We start from the raw sequence: 24286 nt of genomic DNA, 5'->3' as shown, positions 1-24286 counted from the left end.
AGTTCTAGTCCTGATAGGCACAAAGCCAGCTGGGTGACCTTGGACCAGATTTTCTCTCAGCCCTTAGAAAGAAGCAATAGCAAAAGCACGTCTGAAACCTTGCCAAGAAAACTGCAGGGACTAGTTCAGGCAGTTGCCAGGAGCCCACACTGGCTCAAAGACATTTTAAAAATGGGGGGAAACAGTTTATGTTCTTTAAACCTCAAAGGGCTTTTTAATTTCTCTTTTTTGGAAAAGCAGTATATTGTTGTCCAGAATATTGTAAATACTGGGTTTTGCCTATTCGTTTCTGCTGTTGTTCAACCATAGATCATAATCATATATCTTCTGGCGATGTCCCAAAGCTGCTTTTTCAAAAGACAACTTGGACTTTCTTTGTTTTGCTTGGAAGGCGTTTCATTTCTCGTCCAAGAAGCTTCTTCCGTTCTGAAGAAGAACTGAAGAAACTTCTTGGACGAGAAGCGAAACATCTTCAAGCAAAACAAAGAAAGTCCGAGTTGTCTTTTGAAAAAGCACCCTTGGGACAACCATGACTTGTATGACTGAGAATCTCCATAGATATTCTTCTGGCGATGGTTTTCCTAAGTAAGCCCACTGCCTTAATACATTTTGTTTATTTTATTACCTTAAGACAGGGGTAGGCAACCTTGGCTCTTTTATGACTCGTGGACTTCAACTCCCAGAATTCCTGAGCCAGCATGGCTCAGCTTGGAAACTTCTCCCTTTCCCCTCAGCATGGCTGGCTCAGGAATTCTGGGAGTTGAAGTCCACGAGTTATAAAAGAGCCAAGGATGCCTACCCCTGCCTTAAGATAAAAGTTCAACATGTATGAAAAGGCATTCTGGTTGGTCTTTTCTTAAACAGGAAAAATGACAGGCAGTTGATGTCAGTTTTGGTTTTATAACAGTTTTAAAATGGAGAATGTGGGAAACACTATTTAAGTAATACTTACCATACTGAGGGAAAGTCCTTTTTTTAAAAAACTGCTGGCAGTTGCATTAGAAGATGTTTAGTACAATATCATTATCCCATTTGAAATAGAATTACATATAGTTATATTTTGAGTTGTTCTCAGCACAGTGATAACATATGGACCATACAGTTCTGTGGGAAAGTATTCTTCATTTAGATGTTTGGATTGTTTGCCGACCTAAACCTCATAAAAGCATAACAGGACCTAACATGAGCAACTCGTGCTAGTAAACCTCAATTAATGGACCAGAATTCTTACACAGACCCATCAGAGATTAATCACAAATTATAGAAAGCATTGATAGCAATTATTGTAACTAGAGCTGGTGAATAACTAGAGTTTCTGAATCTAAGGGGGTGATAACTTCTTATCATGTGGTGAGGGAGCACCCAACAATATTGTTACCCGTTCTGTTGGATTCCAATTATGTATTAGTAACACAATAATTAGTAACATGAAGTTAACATTCCATAGCACAGATATGGAGAAGTTCAGAAAATTCAAAACGGAGCAAATTATTTTTTCATAGAAGTGTGTCGGGAACCTAAGAACCGCTTTAATCAGCTCAACGGTTCATCTTGTCATCCTGGACCTGCTGGAAACTCCCTTCATTATTTTGTTTACAGAATCTTAGTCAACATCCTTTTACAGTTACTACCGTTTCTGACCAACAGCAAGTAAATGGTGTCTTGATAAATGAATGATTGGGAGTATCAATCAGTCTTTATTATGGTCATAAACCAGCATAATGGAATGGGCTACAGTCATTTAGTAGAAGAGTAGAAATATATTTTTTTTCAACAGTGGCAAACCTTTAGATAGAATTGAAACTGATTAAGTTAATTAGTTAAGTAAGGAAATGTTCAGAAGAAAGATTCTGATTTTTATTTTTTCTGTTTTCTGTGTTCGTTTTTTGTTTTTTTTTTTGGCCTATCTGGTCTTTCTAAAAAGAACAAGCTGTCATGTTCTGAGTTCAGAAGCTTGTAATGAAATTCTGAAATCCAAATCTGTTTTTGTGAAGTTCTGTTTCCTGAATGTATTGCCGTGTTTTCATTTGACAACTTAAGATTTCACATCAAGCGTTTGCCTTTTTGACATTTTGGCATTCTGCGGCATACTAATAGGACTATAAATAACTATATGTCTATCTCATCTTCTAACCGAAAAAGTGTCACCTTCTCTGACTTCTTTTTCATATAAAACGATTACTGTGTAATGTTTTAGTTCTTGTGTATGCCATTTCCAGGTCTACAAAACTAATAATACTTTTGGAAGGACTTGTGTTCAGCTGACCAGTTATACGGACAATACAAGCTGTAGGGATGACTATGTGTTTTCCATGCTGGAATTGTATTTCCTTCTCTGCTTTTGTTCCCTGGCTTTGCTATTTCTAATAACAACATTCGTTGTTGACACTATTGCAGTAATCTAATTACTGAATTTGCCTGGAGGTTTCTTTCAAATTAAAGCTTTACCAAAATTGTTACTGGCAACAAAAAGGAAATAAGTTGAAATTACATGGCATTGTATATACAGATAGTCCTCGACTTACAACTGTTCATTTAGTGACTGTTCAAAGTTACAGTGGCACTGAAAAACGTGCCTTATGACTGTTTTTCTTACAACCATCCCCAAGGTCGCGTTTTCAAAGTACAGACGCTTTGCAACTGTCTCATATTTGTGACCGTTGCAGTATCTGGGGTCATGTGATTCCCTTTTGTGACCTTCTGACAAGCAAAGTGAATGGGAAGCCAGATTCCATTAACAACCGTGTAAGTGATTCACATAACAACGGTGGCAAAAAGGTCGTAAAATGGGAGAAAACTCACTTAACAAATGTCTCACTTAGCAACAGAAATTTGGGGCTCAATTATGGTCGTTAGCTGAGGACTACCTGTATTTCCTTTTTAATATTGTCAGCAAACTCATAACACTTATATTTCACATTATGGTCCCCTCTTGATTTTGTCCTGGTGCTGAAATATCAGTAGATTTGGCATAGAAAAAGTGGCATAGTTATTTCTTTAAAAACTGGTCCTTGTTCCCGCCCAATTTGTGGGTGATTGTTGTTGCAAGAGGTTTAATAAAGGCAAGTCATAAAATATGTGGATATCTGTGGAAGATGTAGCTGCAGCATGACTGCTTGATGGAAATGGAGTGTAAAAGATTCTTGACTTCTATAAAACATTTTTGGGAACTTAATTTGAAAACCCCAGGTTAAGGTAGATATAATGTAGGTTCTAAATATCGTTTAAATGGCCTGTGATTCAAATATAGGAATCTTTATGGATTGCTCAGTGATAGAAATAAATCAGGAATACTATTCAGAGTAATTCTTGAAAACTGTTTTACAAGTTGTGAATTGAAATAGAAAATTACAATGACACCAGCTCAGTAGTGATGTTAAAATTATGTATTTAAAGTACATAAAAGTATATTTTAATATAAGGTAGGTAGATGGATGGATGGGTGGGTGGGTGGATGGGTAGGTAGGTAGGTGGATGGATGGATGGATGGATGGATGGATGGATGGATGGATGGATGGATGGAAGGAAGGAAGGTAGGTTACCTCAGATCATCTTGTTTAGGGAATACATGTCAAACAATATTTATTTTTATTTATTTATTTTATTAATTAAACTTTTACCCCGCCCTTCTCCTTACGGACTCAGGGCGGCTAACAACCAATAAAATACAAATACACCCCAAGACACCCCTTAAAACTTGGTTAAAAAGAAATATTTAAATTGGCTATAATTAATTAAAAATGTTTAAGAACCCCACTAAAAAATTTCCCCTTAGGCCAGTCCTGCTTGCTGAANAAGCAGAAGTTAAATGGCCATCTGTTACGAATATTTTAATTTGCATTCCTGAATGGACAAAGTATTAACTCAGTGACCTCTATGGATGCTTCCAATTCTACAATTTTCTGAATTTTTCACTGTTTGAATCATGGAACTTTCTTCCAGTTCCTGATTTGTTATCCATTGTTTGAATTGTATCCACCATCACAATAATTTATGGCAATATTTCTTGTCTGCAAACTGGGAATTTATATACATTGCTCATAAATAATTTTCCCCATTTTTGTTGGCAGGGTTTACACCATCTTCTGTTGCCCCATCGCAACCATCAGCAGGCCTTAATGTTGACTTTGAGTCTGTGTTTGGAAACAAAAGTACAAATGCATTAGTGGATTCTGGTGGTAAGTCTTTTAAGTAGCCCTTATTTAATCCTGTTGTGATAACGGAGAATATTTATAGTTCAGGGTTGAAATGAAGGGGTCCTTGGTGTTCTCTGAGCTGGGTTATTTTGTTGCAGACATTTCATTACCCAACTAGGTAACCTCATCAGTGCAATGGCACTGTTGATGTTACCTAGTTTGGGTAACGAAACGTCTGCAAGAAAACAACCCAGCTCAGAGCACACCAAGGACCCCTTAATCCTGTTCAGAGAGTAAAGAAAAATGGCACACAACTGTATGTAGATCTCTTGAGTTTTCCTAAAAGGAATCTTTTAAACGCGGTGTTTCCCAAAGATCAGCAGATTGAGAGTCACTCATCAAATCTATGAATCTTCTCACCCTCAGTGAAGTGATTTTTTTTATTGTTCTCAATGGCTAATTATGCAAGATATTATCAGCTTTTTCGGATGCAAGATTCCTTTTACTCTTGTTTCGGTTTTGATCCCAGATTTTCTGGAATTGTCAACTTTATTTTACAGAAGAAAGATGGCAGTATTTTAGTTACCTTTTTTTTTCTTTTGAAGCATAGAAGAGGAATTCCTAAAGTGTTTTTAGCTGTACAGGTAGTCCTCACAACAGTTCATTTAGGGGCTGTTTGAAGTTACAACGGCACTGAAAAAAGTGACTTATGACCATTTTCCATCCTTTTACAACCATTGCGGTATCCCCATGGTCACGTGGTGAAAATTCAGATACTTGGCCACTGATTCATACTTACGATGGTTGCAAATGTCCTGGAGTCACGTGATCACCTTTTGCAACTTTCTGACAAGCCAAGTCAATGGGGGAGCCTGATTCACTTAACAGTCGTGTTACCAAGTTGTTAACTACAGCAATTTATTTAACAAATGTGGCAAAAAAGGGTCATGGGGCAAAATTCACTTACCAAATATGTCACTTAGCAACAGAAATTTGGGGCTCGATTGTGGTTGTAAATGGAAGACTACCTGTATTACGCTAAGACAGGGGTCTTCAAACTTGGCTGTTTTATGACTTGTGGACTTCAACTCCCAGAATTCCTCAGCCAGCATGAGGAACTAAGGCCCTTCATGACTTGTGGACTTCAACTCCCAGAATTCCTCAGCCAGAGTGCCTGGCTGAGGAATTCTGGGAGTTGAAGTCCACAAATCATAAAAGGGCTACGTTTGAAGATCCGTATGCTAAGATTTTAAAATACATATGGGTTGACATCTGGTACGATAATTGAAAAAGTTTTGTTACATTTAATAATCTGTGTTGTTTTAAGGCTTTGATGAATTAGGTGGACTCCTAAAACCAACCGTGACTTCTCAGAACCAGAATCTCCCAACTTCCAAAGCACCACCCAATAAGTTAGTATTAGATGACTTGGATTCATCTCTAGCCAACCTCGTAGGAAGTAAGTATTTGTATGGGACTTATATAAAAATCATTTTTTTAAAAAAAAAAATGAACTTTTTTCTAATGATTTTCTTGTTTTGTAACAGATTTGGGCATTGGAAATGGGACACCGAAAAAGTGAGTTTTTTAATATATATTTTTCTTCTAAATATATATTCGCAGCAACTTTACATGACTTAACCAGATTGATTTCTTAATAATACAGATAAGGATAGTGTTGCTGATTGGGAGAATAAATGAGCCATCTATGACTGACCAACTAATACTTAGCATCTTCCATCTACCCAATAATATCCATGTTGGGGGTGGCTGCTGGACTGAGGGCAGACCCCACTTCCCTCCTTGTTCTCTGATCTCTTCCCATCCATCTTTCTTTTTAGGTAATCATGTAAAGGTAGTCCTTGACTTAATTGAGCTTCAGATTTCCATCGCAAAGCGAAACAGTTGTTAAGCAAGTTTTGCCCCATTTTACAAATTTGCTTTCCAGGGTCGTTAAGTGAATCATTGCAATGGTAGGGTTAGTAACAGGGTTGTAAAGCCAACCTGGCTTCCCCATTGACTTTGCTTGTCAGAAGGTTTGCAAAAGGGGATCACGTGACCCCTAGGAACACTACAACCGTCATAAATACGAGCCAGTTGCCAGGCGTCTGAATTTTGATCCCTTGACCCTGAGGATGCGGCAACAGTCGTAAAACTGAAAAATCATCATAAGTCACTTTTTTCAGCGCTGTCGTAATTTCGAACCATCACTGAACGAATGTAAGTCAAGGACTATCCGAAGAGACAGGAGAGGAGCTATCTCATACTTTTCTAACGTGAATACATGTGTTTTTTTTTCTAATGTGAATACATCTGAGTTTTAATATCGTGAACATTTATTTATAGTGATGTAAACTGGACCCAGCCAGGAGAAAAGAAACTAACAGGCGGTTCCAATTGGCAGCCCAAAATTGCACCGACCACTGCTTGGAATGCTCCAACCATGGTAAGCAATTGTCACAGGGCAGGGGGCCACAACCCCTGGGCCACAACCCACTACTGGGCCGTGGCCAATTCGGAATTGGGCCACGCAACCGGCAAGCACCAGTGCACATGCACACTTGTGCAGCTTGACTTACAGGAGCATCAGGCTGGCACACATGCACGTGCGCACACAGCTCATATTCTGCAAGTTGAGCTGCATGCGTGTGCACGCCGGCCTGCCGCTCATGAGGCCCAGTTCCCCTCTTGCTCCCCCCCCTCCAGCTGGGCCACCAAGCCGCAAAGGTTGGAGACCGCTGCCATAGGGAGCTTCATGAATCCAGCAGCTTAAATTGTATTCTGGGTATATAATGTATCATCAAGAATTCTGGTTATGTACTCTAGAAAACCTGGCTATCCAAATTACAAAGGTTCTCTTTTGGATTAGATTCAGGACATTTCATAGTGGCTGATAAATACCCAATTTGAAGTTAACATCAGCAGTAGCCTTAAAAGGCACATTCAAAGTCTTATCTTTTGTTTAAAAAGAAGGGGAGGGGTATTTCTCTTGCCTTTGCTTGTGGGAAGCTGGCAGGGAAGGTCACAAATCACAATCATATAACTGTGGGATGCTGTGACAGAAATCCAGGCCCAGATCACGATCACACATCTATGGGGATGTTGCAATGGCTGGTTGTAAGCACCACTGGTTCAGCGCTGACTTATGTTCAAATGCTCACTGAATGAGCAGCCATTATGCGAGGACCACCTGTATCTGAATATTCTTAAGGCAGTATTTGCTCTAAGAATACAATATAGTATCTTAATGAACAGAACAAGGAAAGAAGAGGCACAAAAATACAATCATAAAAGAACATGCAGTTGTTATAGTTGTGTTTTAATGTGAAGGCTAAACTAAAAAGCCTTCCAGGCATGTTTTGCTAAAAAAAAAAAAGGGGGGGGGTGACTGAAGTTTGGGGAAGCCTCCCCTTCTTAAACCTATCCTTGACCTCCCCAACTCTTGGTCATCAAGAAATATTTCTAAACCATTTCAGAAAGGGGAAATTAGCTGTGGAAGCAATCGTGATGAGTCCTTCCAACTTTTCTGGGCCAGGATCCAGTTCTTGTAGGACTTAATACAACAAAGAAATCCTTGTGACCATCACAACGTCTAGCCCTGCCCTAACTTTTCATACCTGAATGAAGACTGAGGCTTCCAAGTAAATTGTGCAATAACTTTAAATTTAAAACCAAGTCTTAAAAAAAAACCCCAATATTCTTACAGATCACAAATATGGGAATGAAATAGTTTTATAGGAAACATGGGTGTAATTTAGGCTTTGTGTTATACCATATGCAAAGTTTTGAGTTTTCATGACCTATTGGGATCGGAAAAAGTAGTGTTTTGCTTTAATCTTCTGCTTTAACACTATGTTGTCTCATTTTCTCGTCAGTGTTTTGTCATAAATTACTGGAGTCCAGTATGTCAGAAATGTGACAAACTTGCCGACAATAGATTACGTTATACGTTCTGTCACAGATTTATCAATCTTGTTAATTTCCTTGTTTTTGCTAAACGTCTTATTGGTTTACAAGAATGTGCTCCTCAGGGTTGCTAAGCACACTTGTAACCAAAATGCTTTGTGTATATTCTGTTGTGTAAGTAATCATTTCTAATCCAGTGTTATTGCATTGTGTAATTGTTCTTCCGGGGGAAAAACAGAATGGCATGCATTTTCCACAATACGTAAGTGAACAAAACCTGCAGCCTCTCTCTTTTTTTTCCCCCAATCCGATTGGCATGCTGATATTAACCACTACAGCAGAATCTCATAAACCTGCTATTGCACACTTCTGTTAAGATATTTGGGCATGATGGAAATTTTGAGCAGCTTCTAATATATCCAGATTTTAAGGGCACCCTTTTGAAGCCAAGAATGGCATGAAGAAATATTCACAATTATTTTCCTGCTTTAACTCTGTCGTTTGCTGCCCAATTAGCTGATGTGTTGCCTCCGCATTGCCTTTTTAAGTGCATTTGAATTTGAATAAATTAAATGAAAAAAAGGCATTTGTGCGTACAAATAATTGCATGAAATCTCACAAGCTTCTTTCCACTCCCACCCACCATAGTACTTGATTTCAAAGAGGGAGAGACCAATATGTTCTAAAATATCACCGAATAGAGTGATATTTCCCATGTTTGCTGAGGTGATTCAAAAGGGTTTGATCTGCACCGTGTGCTATCTCATTCCACTAAAAAAAAGTTCATTAATGATAATTTTTTCAAAAAATAATAATCCACAAACGGACTATCTAATTGTTCATAAGTATTGACAAGAGCTAAAGAATGAAGTCTCTAAATACTTTATATTCTAAATCCTAACAGGTAGTCCTCAACTTACTACCACAACGTGAAGCTAAGTGAGACATTGGCTAAGTGAGATTTGCCCCATTTTACGACCTTTCTTGCTAGGGTTATTAAGTGAATCACTGCAGTTGTTAAGTCAGTAACACGGTTGTTAAGTGAATCTGGATTCCCCACTGACTTTGCTTGTCAGAAGGTCGTAAAAGGGGATCACGTAACCCCGGAACCCCACAACCCGTCATAAATATGAGTCAGTTGCCAAGCGTCCAGGTTTTGATCATGTGACCACGGAGATGCTGCAACAGTCATAAGAGTAAAAAAAAAAAGGTTATAAGTCACTTTTTTGATGCCCTTTTGAACAGTCATTAAACAAATGGTTGTAAGTTGAGCATTGCCTGTTTCTGAGGTAAGTTTAACTGAAAGAAGTTTTTGCCTTTAGATTATCTTCTGGTTAATTCAATCTGCTCTATATGTGACACTTACGGCTGAATTTCCATACATCAAAAATCATAGTAACTTTAATTCTTCAGCTCTTTCGTTTGGAACATCATACTTAAGCCCATTTGGTTTTACTTTCCTTATCATTATTGGTCTTTCCCTGTAATCTTTTCATGGAGAAAAAAATCTTAAAACACCTTAAAACAGTTGAAAATGAGTAAATGTATGGCCGTGTATATGCAATATATACAGTATTTTGTTTCTTTGGTTATGTTAATAGTAATCACTGCCATTTCATTAATCATGGTAAATAATAGCCAGTTGGATTCCATACACTTTGAGAGCAAGCAGCTAAATTTCATTTTAATGTGTGTCATTGTGCCCACAGTAAAAAATGACAATAAAAGTTATCTACCTACCTACCTACCTACCTACCTACCTACCTACCTACCTACCTACCTACCTACCTACCTATCTATCTATCTATCTATCTATCTATCTATCTATCTATCTATCTATCTATCTATCTATCTAGTATAATCCATAGGAAAAACTGTAGGTTTTCCTTCATTCACTTTTATCTTGTTGGAAAATCTTTTTCAGACAGTTGAATTTCTTATAAAATTATGGGTATAACACATGCCTCTATTCCTCTAAATTCAGAAAACTTTGCATAGCAAAATGACTCTACCCGTCTATACTGCACATGTGTTTTTTCTGCTTGCCATTTTATGGAGCCATTGGTCTCTTTGTAGGATTTTTGCATTAAAGTTCATTAAAGCTATCTTTTCCGATAATTGACCAAAAATTGCAGGATTATTATTATTGATCAATTATTATTGATCAGAAGGAGGAGAAAATGACATATGTTGATAAATTACTCTTAAACACTGTTGCTTGCAAAGAGAAATGTATACAAGGATTTTGACTATGGAGAATTTTGTAGGATTTTTGTTTGAAAATGCTTCTATTTTTGATGTGTTATGAAACTTGGTTTAAATGAACCATGAAAGAGGAAGGGAATTCACAATATTCCTGAATGTCAGTTAAATATGACAGCAGATGACATCAAGAGGCAGATAGCACATAAACTGTAGCACATGTCCCAAAATTAATATAAAATTAAGGATATTCATGCCTAAGCTATGTAGGTTAGCATGCTAAAAAATGTAAAGGCACACGTCTTGCAAAACACCTTGTCAATATTAACTGGCAGTGACATGGAGGAAAAAACTCAGAATACATGTGTGCTGGCATATAGTTGTTGAACTTTATGCAAATACCTGATAAGTCATCTAATAATTGTCTAAAGTCCATCAAATTGGGGGTTCATTTTCCTGGAGTTTCAGGGATTCATTGAGCAATTGTTAATGTTTTGGTAAACTTCCTACCTAAAATTTAATCATTTAAGGTAGTAAGTTGGAATTGCCAGCTCTGTGGAGATTCCCATATTGACCTGGACCAGCACTAACCTGTGATCTCATGTATCTGTCAACTCTGCTTTGGAGCTTAAAAAGAACAGCAGTCCCAAACTGCTTGTTTTAATCAGTAATTGATTATTCTAATAAATTATGGAGTTGCCAGTTGAGATTCAGCCGGTAATGGAGGTCATACAAGAGTATTGTCAGATAAACAGTTCAATAATTGTGTTAATTCACAATTCTTTTATCTTGTCCCAGTTACTAGACTTTGGGGAGAGCGATCTCCCCTCAAAAATATTAGAGCCCCAGTTAACAATAAAAACCAGCATAAAATCAACTTGTGTCTTTTGTCAAGGTACAAAAAAATTGTTTCTTCTTTGGGGATTTATTTATTTATCCATTTGTTCATCAAGTTTACGTGGTCTTTGTTGCTGCCTATCTCACAAACAAGGGATTCTAGGTGTATACTCTTAAGCTACACAGAACAATTATTGTTGTTATTAAAAAAAGTTAAAACCTATAAAAACACAAGGCTAAAAAAGAGCAAATTAACGGTATGCTTTTCCCATTAGGCACCGCCTGTCATGGCCTATCCTGCTACAACGCCAACGGGAATGATGGGATACGGGATGGTCAGTAAAGTTTGTATTTGAGGAGCATTAATTTGTAGACATCCCCTCCCAGTATATTAATTGTGCTTGTTTGTGTGTTTATGGAAGAAGACTGTTCTGTGACAAGATGCCACATACCCAATGGCCAAGATCACTTCTGGTTTTTTCCTGGTTTGTGATCTCAGTTTGCTAGGAAAATCACTCATGGTAAACTACTTTGAGCACATTTTGATGGAAAAGTGGGAGTCCAGTTGAAGAAATAATAGACTCTTTTGCTTCCAGTCTTCTAATACCTTCCAGATGTACTCCAGAATTTGTACAAATGTACAGCTAAAATTAGATTTAACTTGAAACAGATGGGTGGTATAAGAAACATTAACAATCAGGCTCAGTTATTACAACTGAAATGAAAAAAGTACTTTCTGAATAAGAATACCTTAAAATGATGCGTGGACAAACATGGTGAAAAAGATTTTGTATGTATCTTCTGGGTTGGAGCTAATTTTTTTTGCCTCTTACTTTTTGGAAACCCAAAGCAGATTCTTGTTGGCCATTCCTAAAAGCAGGGGTCTCCAAACTTGGCAACTTTAAGACTCGTGGACTTCATCTCCCAGAATTCTCTAGCCAGCATGGGAATTTTGGGAGTTGAAGTCCACGGGTCTTAAAGTTGCCAAGTTTGGAGATCCCTGCCTAAAAGGACAGAGAGGTTATGTAGGGAAAAATCCCCGCCAACAAAAATGACAGTTTCCAGTGACTTCTTTGTGGTAGCTCTAATGGCTAAGCCAGGGGCCTTGAAACTTGGCCCTTTTATGACTTGTGGACTTCAACTCCCAGAATTCCTCAGCCAGCCATGCTGGGAGTTGAAGTCCACAAGTCTTGGAGAGACCCCTGTCTATGAGCATATACAGCAGGGGTCTTCAAACTTGGCCCTTTTATGACTTGTGGACTTCAACTCCCAGAATTCCTCAGCCAGCGTGCCTGGCTGAGGAATTCTGGGCGTTGAAGTCCACAAGTCATAAAAGGGCCAAGTTTCAAGGCCCCTGGGCTAAGCCATCCTGCTCTTATCATAAATATTCTACTGTCTTGTTAACAGAAGATGATGGTTCAAAGCATACTCTTCGTGGGCATGTCATCATTTTATTTTATTTTATTTCATAACATTAATTCTGTGCTGTTCTGCATTCTTAGCCATCCCAAATGGGAGGAGTACCAGTAATGACGCAGCCAACTTTAATATACAGCCAGCCTGTCATGAGACCTCCAAATCCTTTTGGTCCTATATCAGGAGCACAGGTAGGTTTTAATTTGCACTCTGTAGCCCTGAAAGTAGAAGGAAGAACCTCTGTTGAGAAGGATGAAATCAGTTGAATATTTTTAATACGTGGCGTATTAAACTAGACGTATCTGGTTCAAATGTTAAACTAGTTTCTGATCTAAGACGGCTTTCATTCTGAGCCAGATGGAATAGTCCAAATGGGTCTCAAGAAAGCTTATTATACCCCAGAAGACTCCAGAGATCTGGGATGAGAATTGTTCAAAAGAGGTCCCACTGACGCAAGTTCTGAGATGACAATCAAATGATTGGGGAGCTTACAGTGAACCTGGCACAAGAAAGAAAGAATAACTGCACAAAACAGAGCCCATTAATTCCTAAATGAATTCATAAAGAACAATAGTATTTTTCTTCTGTCAGAGAAGTTGAAGCCGAGGAGGCACCAGTGGAATTATTAAAATGAACAAATAATATATATTTCTAGGGGATGTATTAAAAGGAAAATTACAAAGAAATGGGTCTCACTATCCAGTTGAAATATAAGGTTTGTACTTCTGAGGCTTAAAGTATTAACCTGGTTTGGATGTGTACAGTGTCCTCTCATTGTACTGATGTCATTGCACACTTGGGGTTTCTTATTTATAAAAAAGGGAATGTTCCATTTTTATTCCTCCCTTATGTGAGAATGTGAAAAAGTTCCCCTTGGAGGCGTTCTTAAATCAAGATGGTACTTAATTCTGTGGTGTCTCTGTGTTCACAAACTTGCTTCCTTAAGCTTTTGTAAAACACGTGGAAGGTGCTGAAACCTGAAATGATAAGATAGAGATCCTGATGCACATTGGGAGGGCTTTTGTCTATTTAGATTAGACATGTCAAACTCGCGACGTCACATGACGTCACACAACGTATCAGGACGGTTTTGCCATTGCCGGTAATGGGGTGGCGCGCGGCTTCTGGATGATGCGTCCGGCCCATGGGCCGGCAGTTTGACACCCCTGATTTAGATCTTCAGAGGGAAGTAGATACTGTAGAGCAGGGGCCTACAAACTTAGCAACTTTAAGACCTGTGGACTTCAACTCCCAGAATTCCTCAACCAGCCATGATGGCTGAGGAATTCTGGGAGTTGAAGTCCACAAGTCTTAAAAGTGCCAAGTTTGAAGACCCCTACTGTAGAGCTTTCCAGCAGGGTTGTCCAACCTTGGGAACGTCAAGACTTGTGGACTTCAACTTCCAGAATTCCCCAGCCAGCAATGCTGAAGTCCGCAGGTCGGAGTTGGTCCACAGGTCTTAAAGTTGCCAAGATTGGACACCCCTGCTTTATACTATCAAACTAAAATTGTCCTTAGACTATCCAAAATAAAATAAAAAAAGATTTGATGCCAGCAGTATTTTCACAGATAGGATATATCTTGGAAGGCTCAGTCATGAGCTATTCCTTCTCGTAACTCGTAATTCTCGTAATTCGTAACCTGCGCCCTTTCTAAATTCTTGGATTGATCCTGGCTGTGTACTTAAGAATAAGCAAATCAGCTGTTGTTATTTGAAGCATACCCTTAGTGGAAGCATTCTCTGGGTTTGCCCTGGAATTAAACCATTTGTGGTTCCTCATTGCTCTTGGTTTGGCTTCATCGATGTCAGATTTATTAGAGTTTCTTGGTGAGGGAACAAAGGCTTGTTGTGAAGGCCTATTTGCTGGCTGAGTGTCGCCTCTACTGGGCCTGCCTTAGAGTTTTGAAGGAGTTGTTCCTTTTGGAACACCCGTTGGTGTTGGCAGGTCTTTTGTTAGTGAAGCTGCATGCATGGGTGAACTTTCAATGTTACGTGAACTAAATATATTAGCCCAGAGCAGAGCAACTGGAGTGAATGAGTCTGGAATTTTCACCATTTGCCATGGAACTGAAAGGGGACCTTCATGGCATGTCCCTCTCTCTTCCTTCATTAAACTTCCACAGAGTTTCCTCATTCTGTTCTCTTCCATCTCCATCTGCTTCTCTCCAGTTGTAGTACAGTTCCTATCCTGTGTGGTCCTGATCTACAGACAAGTTTTTGCATTTAAGGGCGCTTATAGGAGGATATAAACGTGACCGGGTTCAGTAACTGCTACTATCACGGCTTCATCCAGAGCATAACAGAAAATATCTCAACCATGGCTCAGGGGCCAAGAGCAGAAAAGTCAAAACTTAGATGTTTCAATCGAAGAAGCTCTTATAATAAGGACGCTCGGATACGGCAAAATTAGGCCTTCCTATCCTCTATTTAAAACATCCCCAAGGTTTAACTTCTAATGCAGGGGTCTTCAAACTTGGCCCTTTTAGGACTTGTGGACTTCAACTCCCAGAATTCCTCAGCCAGGCACGCTGGCTGAGGAATTCTGGGAGTTGAAGTCCACAAGTCCTAAAAGGGCCAAGTTTGAAGGCCCCTGTTCTAATGACTCTTTTGACCCAGCACGGTAACAACCTTCTTGCCACTTGTTTCCTGGTCTTGCAGGTGGAAAACACCTGCATTGTGTTTTGATAAAGGCCTTGTCTTCTCTCAGCCCCTTTGCTGCCAAAGTTCTCCAACATCAGCTCTCACAGCAAGAGCCATTTGTGAATTACTGATGGCTTCCTAACAGCAAAAGGTTCGCCCTTTCTGTTCAGGCTAAGGAAATTTGTATTAGGAAGAGGAGAGGAGAGGAATGGAGCAGAGCATATGACAAATAGACTGAACGCACAAGGAAATTGTATCAATTACCGAACTCTAAGCAAGTAATTGTGGATAATGTAAGCTTGTTTATTCATTTATCAAACTTCTAAGGCTGCGCAGCTCCCTAAAGACTTTAGATGGGTGTAGAACAGTGATGGTGAACCTTTTAGAGCAGTGGTGGCGAACCTATGGCATGGGTGCCAGAGGCGGCACTCGGAGCCCTCTCTGTGGGCACACGTGCCGTTGCCCCAGTCTCGCCTCCCCCCACGACCCCTCTACAGCAGCCCCCCTGAAGGAGAGTCGCCTCCAAGGGTGACCCACACGGAGCAGCGCAGCCAAGGACACGGCAGCCAGGCAGCGTAGACAAGGCTCTGCCCTCACACCCCATCATGCAGTTGATGCTGCAGGGCGCGGGCAGAGGGTGTGGCCGCCATAGCTCTGCTGGGCTGCCTGGGCGATCTGCGGCGGGCCCTGGAGGCGGTGAGTGATCCTGTGGGCAGGTGGGATGGGGGATGGGGGGGCAAAGCAGGGGCGCGGGGCAGGGGGTGGAGCGGGGGCGGGGCCAGTTTTTGGGCACTCGGTCTCTAAAAGGTTCGCCATCACTGTTTTAGAGACCGAGTGCCCAAAAACTGGCTCCGCCCCTGCTCCACCCCTGCCCCGCCCCCACACCGCCTGCCTGCAGGGCCACTCACCACCTACAGGGCCCGCCGCAGATCACCCAGGCAGCCCAGCAGCGCCATGGTGGCCACGCCCTCTGCCCGCGCCCCGCAGCATCAACTGTGCACAATGGGGCGTGAGGGCAGAGACTTGTTTACGCTGCCTGGCTGCCATGCCCTTGGCTGCGCTACTCTGCGTGGGCCACGCTCGGGGGCGACTCTCCAGGGGGGGCTACTGGTGAGGAGGTGGTCGCAGGGGGAGGCAAGGCTGGGGCAACGGCATGTGTGCCCACAGAGAGGGCTCCGAGTGCCACCTCTGGCACCCGTGCCATAGGTTCGCCACCACTGGTATAGAATATTAAAAACAGTCAAAAACATCATAAACCAGAGAAAAAAGCAATAACCCTCCAGACCAGGGTCCCCAAGGGAATTTCCCAGGAGAGTGGACTTCAATTCCCAGAATTCCAAAGCCAGCAGGACCAATGATGACAGTACTGGAGGCTGAAGTCCACATGCCTGGAAATGTCCAAGGTTGCTCCAGACAGTAATAAAATCATCTTTAACACTACATTTTCGCCCAAATGGGTCTGCTGCATTTCCTAGCCTAGGGCATGGGCCAAAGCCAGGTTTTCATGGCTGACTTAAACCAGGTTGGGGGTGCGTTGATGTGTTTTCTTTTCCTTTAAGCCCTTTCCTCATCCAAGGGAGATGCCTAGATGAAAGAAACCTCATACAAGCATTCATGCTATCAAAGGCAAAGGAGCAGATGCATGTAATTTTGTTTCACTCTCCTGATGAAGTTGATATCCTGTGCTGGAACCAGAACATGGAAGGAATTAAAAGTCCCATGGGAAAGCTTGGATCAGAGTGATATTTTTAGGTATTTGGGGCAATTTGAGTGCTTTTAATAGAATTGTGTTCCACCTTCCCACATTCAGTGTTACTGAACTATTATGTATACGTATGACTAAAATGTTTACTTTAAACAAATGCCAATATGGGACTGCTGTTTGGAAGACAGTTGCCATGGGTAGGAAGGATTAAGCCAGGCTTTAAATACCTTGGACCCACTTGTAGATTATATTCTAAACATAACTAGCCTATTTCTAGCAGAAAGCAAATTATGTCTTGACAGTTGACATGGAGCAGAGAACCACTTTGGCATATTGATAATATCTGCTTATAGTTTTGAACTATAAGACTATAAACATAAGGGGAATTGTCTTTAAAAGGCCCCAGAACAGCAACAGGGAAAAAAAATTCCCTTCCCTTCACCTAACTTGTGCAGTTACTCTAATAGCATGTTAATCTTGAGAAATACAGAGGTATCTTAGAATATAGAATAATATAGAATAACAAGCTTGGAAGAGCCCTTAGGACAGGGGTAGGCAACCGTGGCTCTTTTATGACTCGTGGACTTCAACTCCCAGAATTCCTGAGCCAGCCATGCTGAGGGGAAAGGGAGAGGTTTCCAAGCTGAGCCATGTTGGCTCAGGAATTCTGGGAGTTGAAGTCCACGAGTCATAAAAGAGCCAAGGTTGCCTACCCCTGCCTTAGGAGGTCTTCCAGTCCAACCCCAGTTGGAATAGTCTCCAGTTGTGTTGTTTGTAGTAGATTAACCTTGAAACTGTCTCACAGAACATATCTGAGTAAGCAGTACGTAGGCTTGGGCATGTAAAAGTGCCAAATCTGGAAATAAGGGTTTCAATGTTAATTTCATTGTCTTAAGGTTCAAAAATTGCAGCAAAACCAATAGGATTGCCTATCTATTAGCCAGTACTGCCTACTCTTGGATAAAGAGTTTTGTCCTCTGGGCTGTATATATTCCTTAACTTCCATTGTTGTAGCCTTTGAACTCTTTTTTAATAAAGATTATTCAGAACTGATGAAAACTGTCACGTAAACCCAAAACAAGCGTATCACAAGCGATGCAGGTAGACCTCAACCGGTTGCTTAGTGACCATTTGAAGTTAAAAATGGACCTCCCGGGCGGGGGTGTCGATGCTTATGACCCAAATTCAAAGTTCTGGTGCTTCCACCCTCCACGGTCACATGACCTTTGAGCACTGGGCAGCCAGCCCACATTCATGACCATTTTGTAACAATCTGTAGTCACGTGACTGCATTTTACGACACTTTGGTCAAAAACCAGCATTTGCTTCACCACCACCACCGGAAAGGGTCGTGGTGGCGCAGTGGTTGTGGCACAGTGGTTAGAATGCAGTATTGCAGGCTAACTCTGCCGACTGCTAGGAGTTCGATCCTGACCGGCTCAAGGTTGACTCAGCCTTCCATCTTTCCGAGGCTGATAACCTGAGGACCCAGATTGTTGGGGGCAAATATGCTGACTGTATAAACCGCTTAGAGAGAGCTGTAAAGCACCGTGAAGTGGTATGTAAGTCTAAGTGCTATTTCTGTTGCTAGGTCACAAGGGTGACCTGATTTATGATCACAAGGTCATACCATCATCATGGGCAGGGTCCATTACAGTCATAACTCGAGGACTCCCTGTAATGTAGCTCTACCCAGCTTGCAGTCTTTGATTCCCAGAAGGAACCCTGAGTTGTGTATATTTTGGACATGAAAATGTTGTCCACCCTGGCCGATTCGGTCTGGTTACAGATCTGTCGGGCAGATTTGTTCCTTTTAACTTGACTTGCCAAATGCTAAGCCTGGAAACCATCCAAATGAGAAGAAGGCACTCTGCCAGTTTGCTGTAATTCTTGCTCTATTTTTTAAAATATATCCTTCTTCCAGAATTTTACATCTGTCCTCTTTTTTTTTTAATTCTCCTTTCCCTGTACAAACACACACGTAGGTCGAATAGTTTCGGCTACTACGGTGAAAGGCAGGAAGTGATTGTAGAGGCCTTTTGTTGATGTGCTGTCTCTGCCTGTAATTTAAGTAGAGGATGTTACCCATTGGGCGTGAAGAATCCTCAATATAAAATCAAAAAAGCAGAGCTGGCATAGTGAAAAGAGGTTGGTGCAGATAGCCACTTGAGGGGACAAAACCAAAATAAGCAATGGTTTATTGTTAATTCATTAATTGTTTAATGAAGAGAAGGACGAAGGATAACATGAGAGCAGTCTTCCAATATCTCAGGGGCTGCCCCAAAGAAGAGGGAGTCAAGCTATTTTCCAAGGCACCTGAGGGCAGGACAGGAAGCAACGGATGGAAACTGATCAAGGAGAGAAGCAACCTAGAACTAAGGAGAAACTTCCTGACAGTCAGAACAATTAACCAGTGGAACAACCTGCCTCCAGAAGTTGTGAATGCTCCAACACTGGAAGTTTTTAAGAAGAGACTGGACAGCCATTTGTCTGAAATGCTATCGGGTTTCCTGCCTGAGCAGGGGGTTGAAGACCTCCAAGGTCCCTTCCAACTTTTTTATTACTGTTATCAATTCCATTGCATTCTTAATATCCATTTTTGGTGTATTTACTCTGGAACCCAATAAATAACCCATCTGTAGCCAGGCTGGTATCACCCCTCTTGTTGCTGATATCTGCTCTACAAAGTACATTGTCCTTCTATGTATAAGGAAAGGTTGAGGTCTTTAATGCCTGAGGCAGTTTTGAAATCTAACACCACATTAGGCAAATGCTGAAAGACAAAAAGTGAATCTCTGGTTTTGGCCTTATGGAGATAATTAGAAAGCGAATCTCTGGTTTTGGCCTTATGGAGATAATTAGCCAGGCCACTACCGGTTGTCCTCGACTTATGACCACAATTTCCCTAAGCAAGACAGTTGTTAAATGAGTTTTGCCCCACTTTACCACCTTTCCTGCCACAGCCGTTAAGGGAATCACTGCAGCTTTAATAACACAGTTGTTTCAGTGAATCTCTGGCCTCCCCGTTGAGTTTGTTTGTCAGAAGGTCGGCAATGGTGATCACATGACACCCCCCCCCCACAGTGCAACTGTCATAAAGACACACTGTGTTTATGACAGTTGCACTGTCCTTCCTCTTTCTTTCCCTAACTTTACCCCCCCCCCCACCCTCTTCTGCTCTGTATTAACCCCAGAAATACCAGACAGTTCTGCATATTGTCAAAGCAAGAATATACAGTATTTGCACCTGTATTATAAAGGCTTTTAGGTTAAAAAAATGCCTGAAAGTTCTTTGAAGTGTTTCGTTAATCAGACACATGACACACGCCAGTTGCCAAGCATCTGAGTCTTGATCACATGACCATGGGGAAACTGCAACAGTCGTTAATGAGAAAACCAGGCATAAGCTCTCTTTTTTCAATGCTATTGTAACTTAGTTCACTAAACGAATGGTTAAGTCGAGGGCCACCTTTAACTGGTTGAGATGTCAACATTTTCTGCTAGCCACATCCAAATACTGCATTCCCTGTTTCTAGGGGAATCTTTATTTTGATGTCCTCTAACTACCCTACGATGGAAGCAGAAATGAACTTTTCACGCCATGATTCTTTTTTTTGTCTCCTTCTAACCAGTTCACCTCTGCTGTAACTACCTTGTCTCCTAACTACCTCTTCCATCATTACATTTCCTGCCTTCCTGGTTCCGTCATTGAGGCCTTCTTTCTCTCTCTCTCTCTCTCTCTCTCCCCCTTTCCGCCATCTTCTCTCCCAGCTGTCTGCCGCCTCCAGTCCATCCACTCAGAGTCCACACAGACCTTCAGGAAAGGATCCCTTTGCAGAGGATTTCTTGTAGGACCATTTAGGTATCGCATGTTCACTTTGGGGCGGGGGGGGGGGAGACATTGGCCACTTGGGTGCTGCCTCCTAGGAACAACCCCTTTGTCGTAACGGAGGGCCCCTCCTTACCATGATCACATCAAAATATTGTTCGCGTTGGGGAGGTCTCCCCAAAATTGCACGTCTGGAGGTTTTGATGTGATGCCCAGCAGGGGCTCCAGCAAAGTGTCCCGATGGTGTGAAAGGAAGCTTCCAGCATTTAGCATTGCCGCTAAAACTCTGAAAACAATGTGATGTTGGTTGAAAATAATAAAATATACAGGTTTGTAGGTATTGTTGGATGTGGAGGGACATCTTAATCCGATCCCGCAGCTGGTATCTTGAGAGCCTATTCTGCTGTGTTCCCAGGTGTAATAAGTGAGCCCCACGTCCCACAGACCCGAATCTCTCCAGTTGCGTATCCTGAATACATACCAAATAGATCTACACAAAGATTGTAAATGGCTGGATTCAAGTATTAATGTCATTCTCCCAAGTATTAAATCTCTTTCTAGTGTTATTAGGTTCCCAGAAGAACATGGTTGTTGTTGTTTTTGTTTGCCCTTCCATCACGTTGTTGGATTAGTTCGTGCGAGGAGTCACCCCACTGTGCCTGTGATTCCATTTCTCCATCTTCTGCATCTGTCAGAGTTGCCACCTGTATTATAAATTCCTCATTGGGCTGAAGGGTGGCGTAAATAAAACAGCTGCCACAGCTATGCCACATCCTCCATCTCTGTTGAATGGAAACCAATTGTACCTTTGTGTAACATAAGGCAGTTTCCCCCCCCCCCCCCCCAATAATTTATATCTTTCGTTGTAGACTGATGTTGACCGCATTAGAGATCCTTTGGAGGCTTCCTTTAGGTATTAAACATGTGGGGAGCAAAGGGATGAGATAAGAAATTAAGACAAGAGTTGTGTGCTGACATTGATAGGGTGACCTGTGACTTCTTTGGTGCACTCCGACATTGCTTTCTTGCAGATGTTTCATCCCGCAACTGGGTAACATCAGTGCGGCCCTTAACGGTGTTACCTAGTTGGGTAATGAAATGTCTACAACAGGAAAACAATCACCAAGAAGCCTCATAGTTCAACCCCAAGCTACAGATATCAACACGCTAATCCTGATTTCATTTTATTTTCTCAGATCCAGTTCATGTAGTCATGCCAGATGGCTTGGAGTGAGAAAGTTCCAGAAAAGACACGTGCTCAGTGACCAACCCCCTTTTTTGCAGCTCAGTCAAAACGAAAGTCTCTCCAGCTCTCCAGTAGAACAGACTCAAATCATGCAAAGCCCACAACGGTTGTGGGTCTCTCGGCCAACCTCAGCACCTTGCAGCGTGGTATAAAGCCAAGAATTGCCACAAATTTGGTGTGGGATCTTTTTTCTACTCCCCCCTCCCCCCCGCTCCTGTGGTAACTTAACATATTAGTAACTCCCACCCCCTATTTTATAACTTGGATGGGTAACCTATAAAAAAAGGTGCCTATCCTGCTAAATAGCGTTCTCGAAACTGCTCTTTGGAACGAAGAGCTGGACACATTTTATTTCCTTACCTTCAGCGACTTTTCTCTAGAGGATCGAATCCTAACTCTGTAATTCTGCAGCTTCCTCTCTCCATTCATCACAAACGTTAGGCTCCATACCGAAAAGTTTAACTTAAAAAGGAGAAGAAAAAAAAAAACCCAACCCCACCGAATTATATATTCCGTTTGCATAGACATTCCTTTATGTATTATTGTTTGTATTTATTTATGATTATCCGTTTAAATAACAAATGTATCACAACAAAGCCTCCTCTGTGGAGAAATGAATGCCGATGTATACTCTGGGTCTCCCATTAGAGTTCGTTTCCTTTCATTATTTTTTTTTTATCCACCGGAACAATTTCCAGACAATTCTCAATCCACACTCCGCCATGCAGAATATTGGGCACGTTCCAAGGTCTGAAAAAAACCGCCCCTTGTTGAATACCCCCCCCCCCAGCAATTAGAGTGATCGGAGTTGCCAGTTCTGCTAAAGATTTGGGGAAGGGAGGCGGAAACAGCTGACTGGTGGGAGCATGGTTGTTTTTCGACCAGCGTCCTCCTCGGTGCTTTGAGAAAGCTTTTCCTTGCTTTTTGCTTGGCATGCCATTTATCTTACACTTGACATAACAGCCTTTTCCAAATGAATGTGAGGAATTGCTTTCACTTTCAAAGACTTTCCTTCTCTGTATAAAAGAAAAACAAAACAAGCAAGCAACTGCGGACAGTTCTGGTGTATTACGTGGGGGGGGGAAAGAGACTTCTGCGTTTGAATCATGTACCAAGAAGTGGAATAAAACTCTCCGAAGGGAAGTCGCGTCCTTGCTACGGACAACCCACCATGAAGTTCTCCAGGGGAAGCTCCACCGCATCTCGTTCGGGATGACTTCCTGGCGCCCTGGATTCTCAGCACACATAGGAATCCCTTTTTGTTCTTTGGTGAATTTGAAAACGGCACTGTGGATCGGTGCTATATGTAAATACATCCTATCGGTTTAGGTGGCATTTGGGGCCTTAAGGAGGATAGTCTGGGGGCATGAAAGCAATTCTGTACATGAATTAAGCATATTTGCTGCATTGTCTCTGCAGATTCTATTTTTGTTTAAAACGTTAAGATATGTATGTTAGCAAAAAAGGTGGATTTTCAAATAAAATGCAGCTTCCACAAACCTTTTGAGTTGCGGTATGAATCTGTGAGGGGGTGAAATTTATTTCTGTAAGGATTGCCGGGCAAAAATAGCAACTTTAGCTATTGTGTAAATTCAGTAAGTGAGAAGAAAAATTGTCACCAGCTGCTGCAGGTAATACTATGTTTGGTGTTTGGACTGAGGTCTTCATAAATAGTCCTAAACCAGGGATAGGCAACCTTGGCTCTTTTATGACTCGTGGACTTCAACTCCCAGAATTCCTGAGCCAGCCATGCTGAGGGGAAAGGGAGAGGTCACCAAGCTGAGCCATGTTGGCTCAGGAATTCTGGGAGTTGAAGTCCACGAGTCATAAAAGAGCCAAGGTTGCCTACCCTTGTCCTAAACTATTGCAAAGCACGGAAGCACTTCTGTGGTGAAAGGGTCAACAGCTGACATCATCCTTTTCCGGAGGACGCCCAGTTGGGGGCTCCTTTCATATCCTCCTCAAGTTGCTAACCAAAGCGGTACCCATCTACCCGCCATCGCCTGCTTTTGAACTGCTGGGTTGAAGGAACTGAAGCGAGTGACAGGAGCTCAGCCTGCGGCATGGCAGCAACCAGGTCTCGAACGCAAAGCCTGCCAGTCGTCAACCCCCTAACCAACCATATGAGCCACCACACTCCTACTTACAGACAGCTAACCTTTTACAACATCCCCAAGTCATGTCTCAATAAAGAATGTAAATTTAAGAACTGAGTTGTACTAAGTTCGGAATTCTTGGGTTTTTGCCATTTTTTTTAAAGAAACGAGGAATCTGGAACCGCTCCATGTATAGAGGAGCTAAACCAGTGATGGCGAATCTTTTAGAGACCGAGTGCCCCCGCTCCACTCCCTGCCCCGCCCCCACCCCG

The 24286-nt window shown here is 41.6% G+C and overlaps 1 protein-coding gene across 2 annotated transcripts in view; it reads left to right on the top strand.

Annotated features, from left to right (window-relative positions):
* PICALM (phosphatidylinositol binding clathrin assembly protein) overlaps positions 1 to 22710 on the top strand; it is a 79525-nt gene extending 56815 nt beyond the window's left edge. The window contains exons 14-20 of one of the 2 annotated variants that reach the window (XM_015825107.1): positions 4071 to 4178; positions 5464 to 5595; positions 5684 to 5714; positions 6483 to 6582; positions 11357 to 11416; positions 12584 to 12688; positions 21869 to 22710. In XM_015825107.1, coding sequence (XP_015680593.1) covers positions 4071 to 4178; positions 5464 to 5595; positions 5684 to 5714; positions 6483 to 6582; positions 11357 to 11416; positions 12584 to 12688; positions 21869 to 21883 — 551 coding nt within the window. In that variant the 3' untranslated portion in view covers positions 21884 to 22710. Of the gene's footprint in view, positions 1 to 4070; positions 4179 to 5463; positions 5596 to 5683; positions 5715 to 6482; positions 6583 to 11356; positions 11417 to 12583; positions 12689 to 20614; positions 20700 to 21868 lie in introns of those variants that run through there. The other variant, XM_015825116.1, reaches the window with a different exon arrangement.
* Positions 22711 to 24286: the final 1576 nt, after the last annotated feature.

The sequence above is a fragment of the Protobothrops mucrosquamatus genome, unplaced genomic scaffold, assembly GCF_001527695.2.
Source record: "Protobothrops mucrosquamatus isolate PMUCROS unplaced genomic scaffold, P.Mucros_1.0 scaffold_197, whole genome shotgun sequence".
Classification (NCBI taxonomy): domain Eukaryota; kingdom Metazoa; phylum Chordata; class Lepidosauria; order Squamata; family Viperidae; genus Protobothrops; species Protobothrops mucrosquamatus.
The sequence above is the reverse complement of the archived record's forward strand: the minus strand, read 5'-3'. Positions and strand labels throughout refer to the sequence as shown.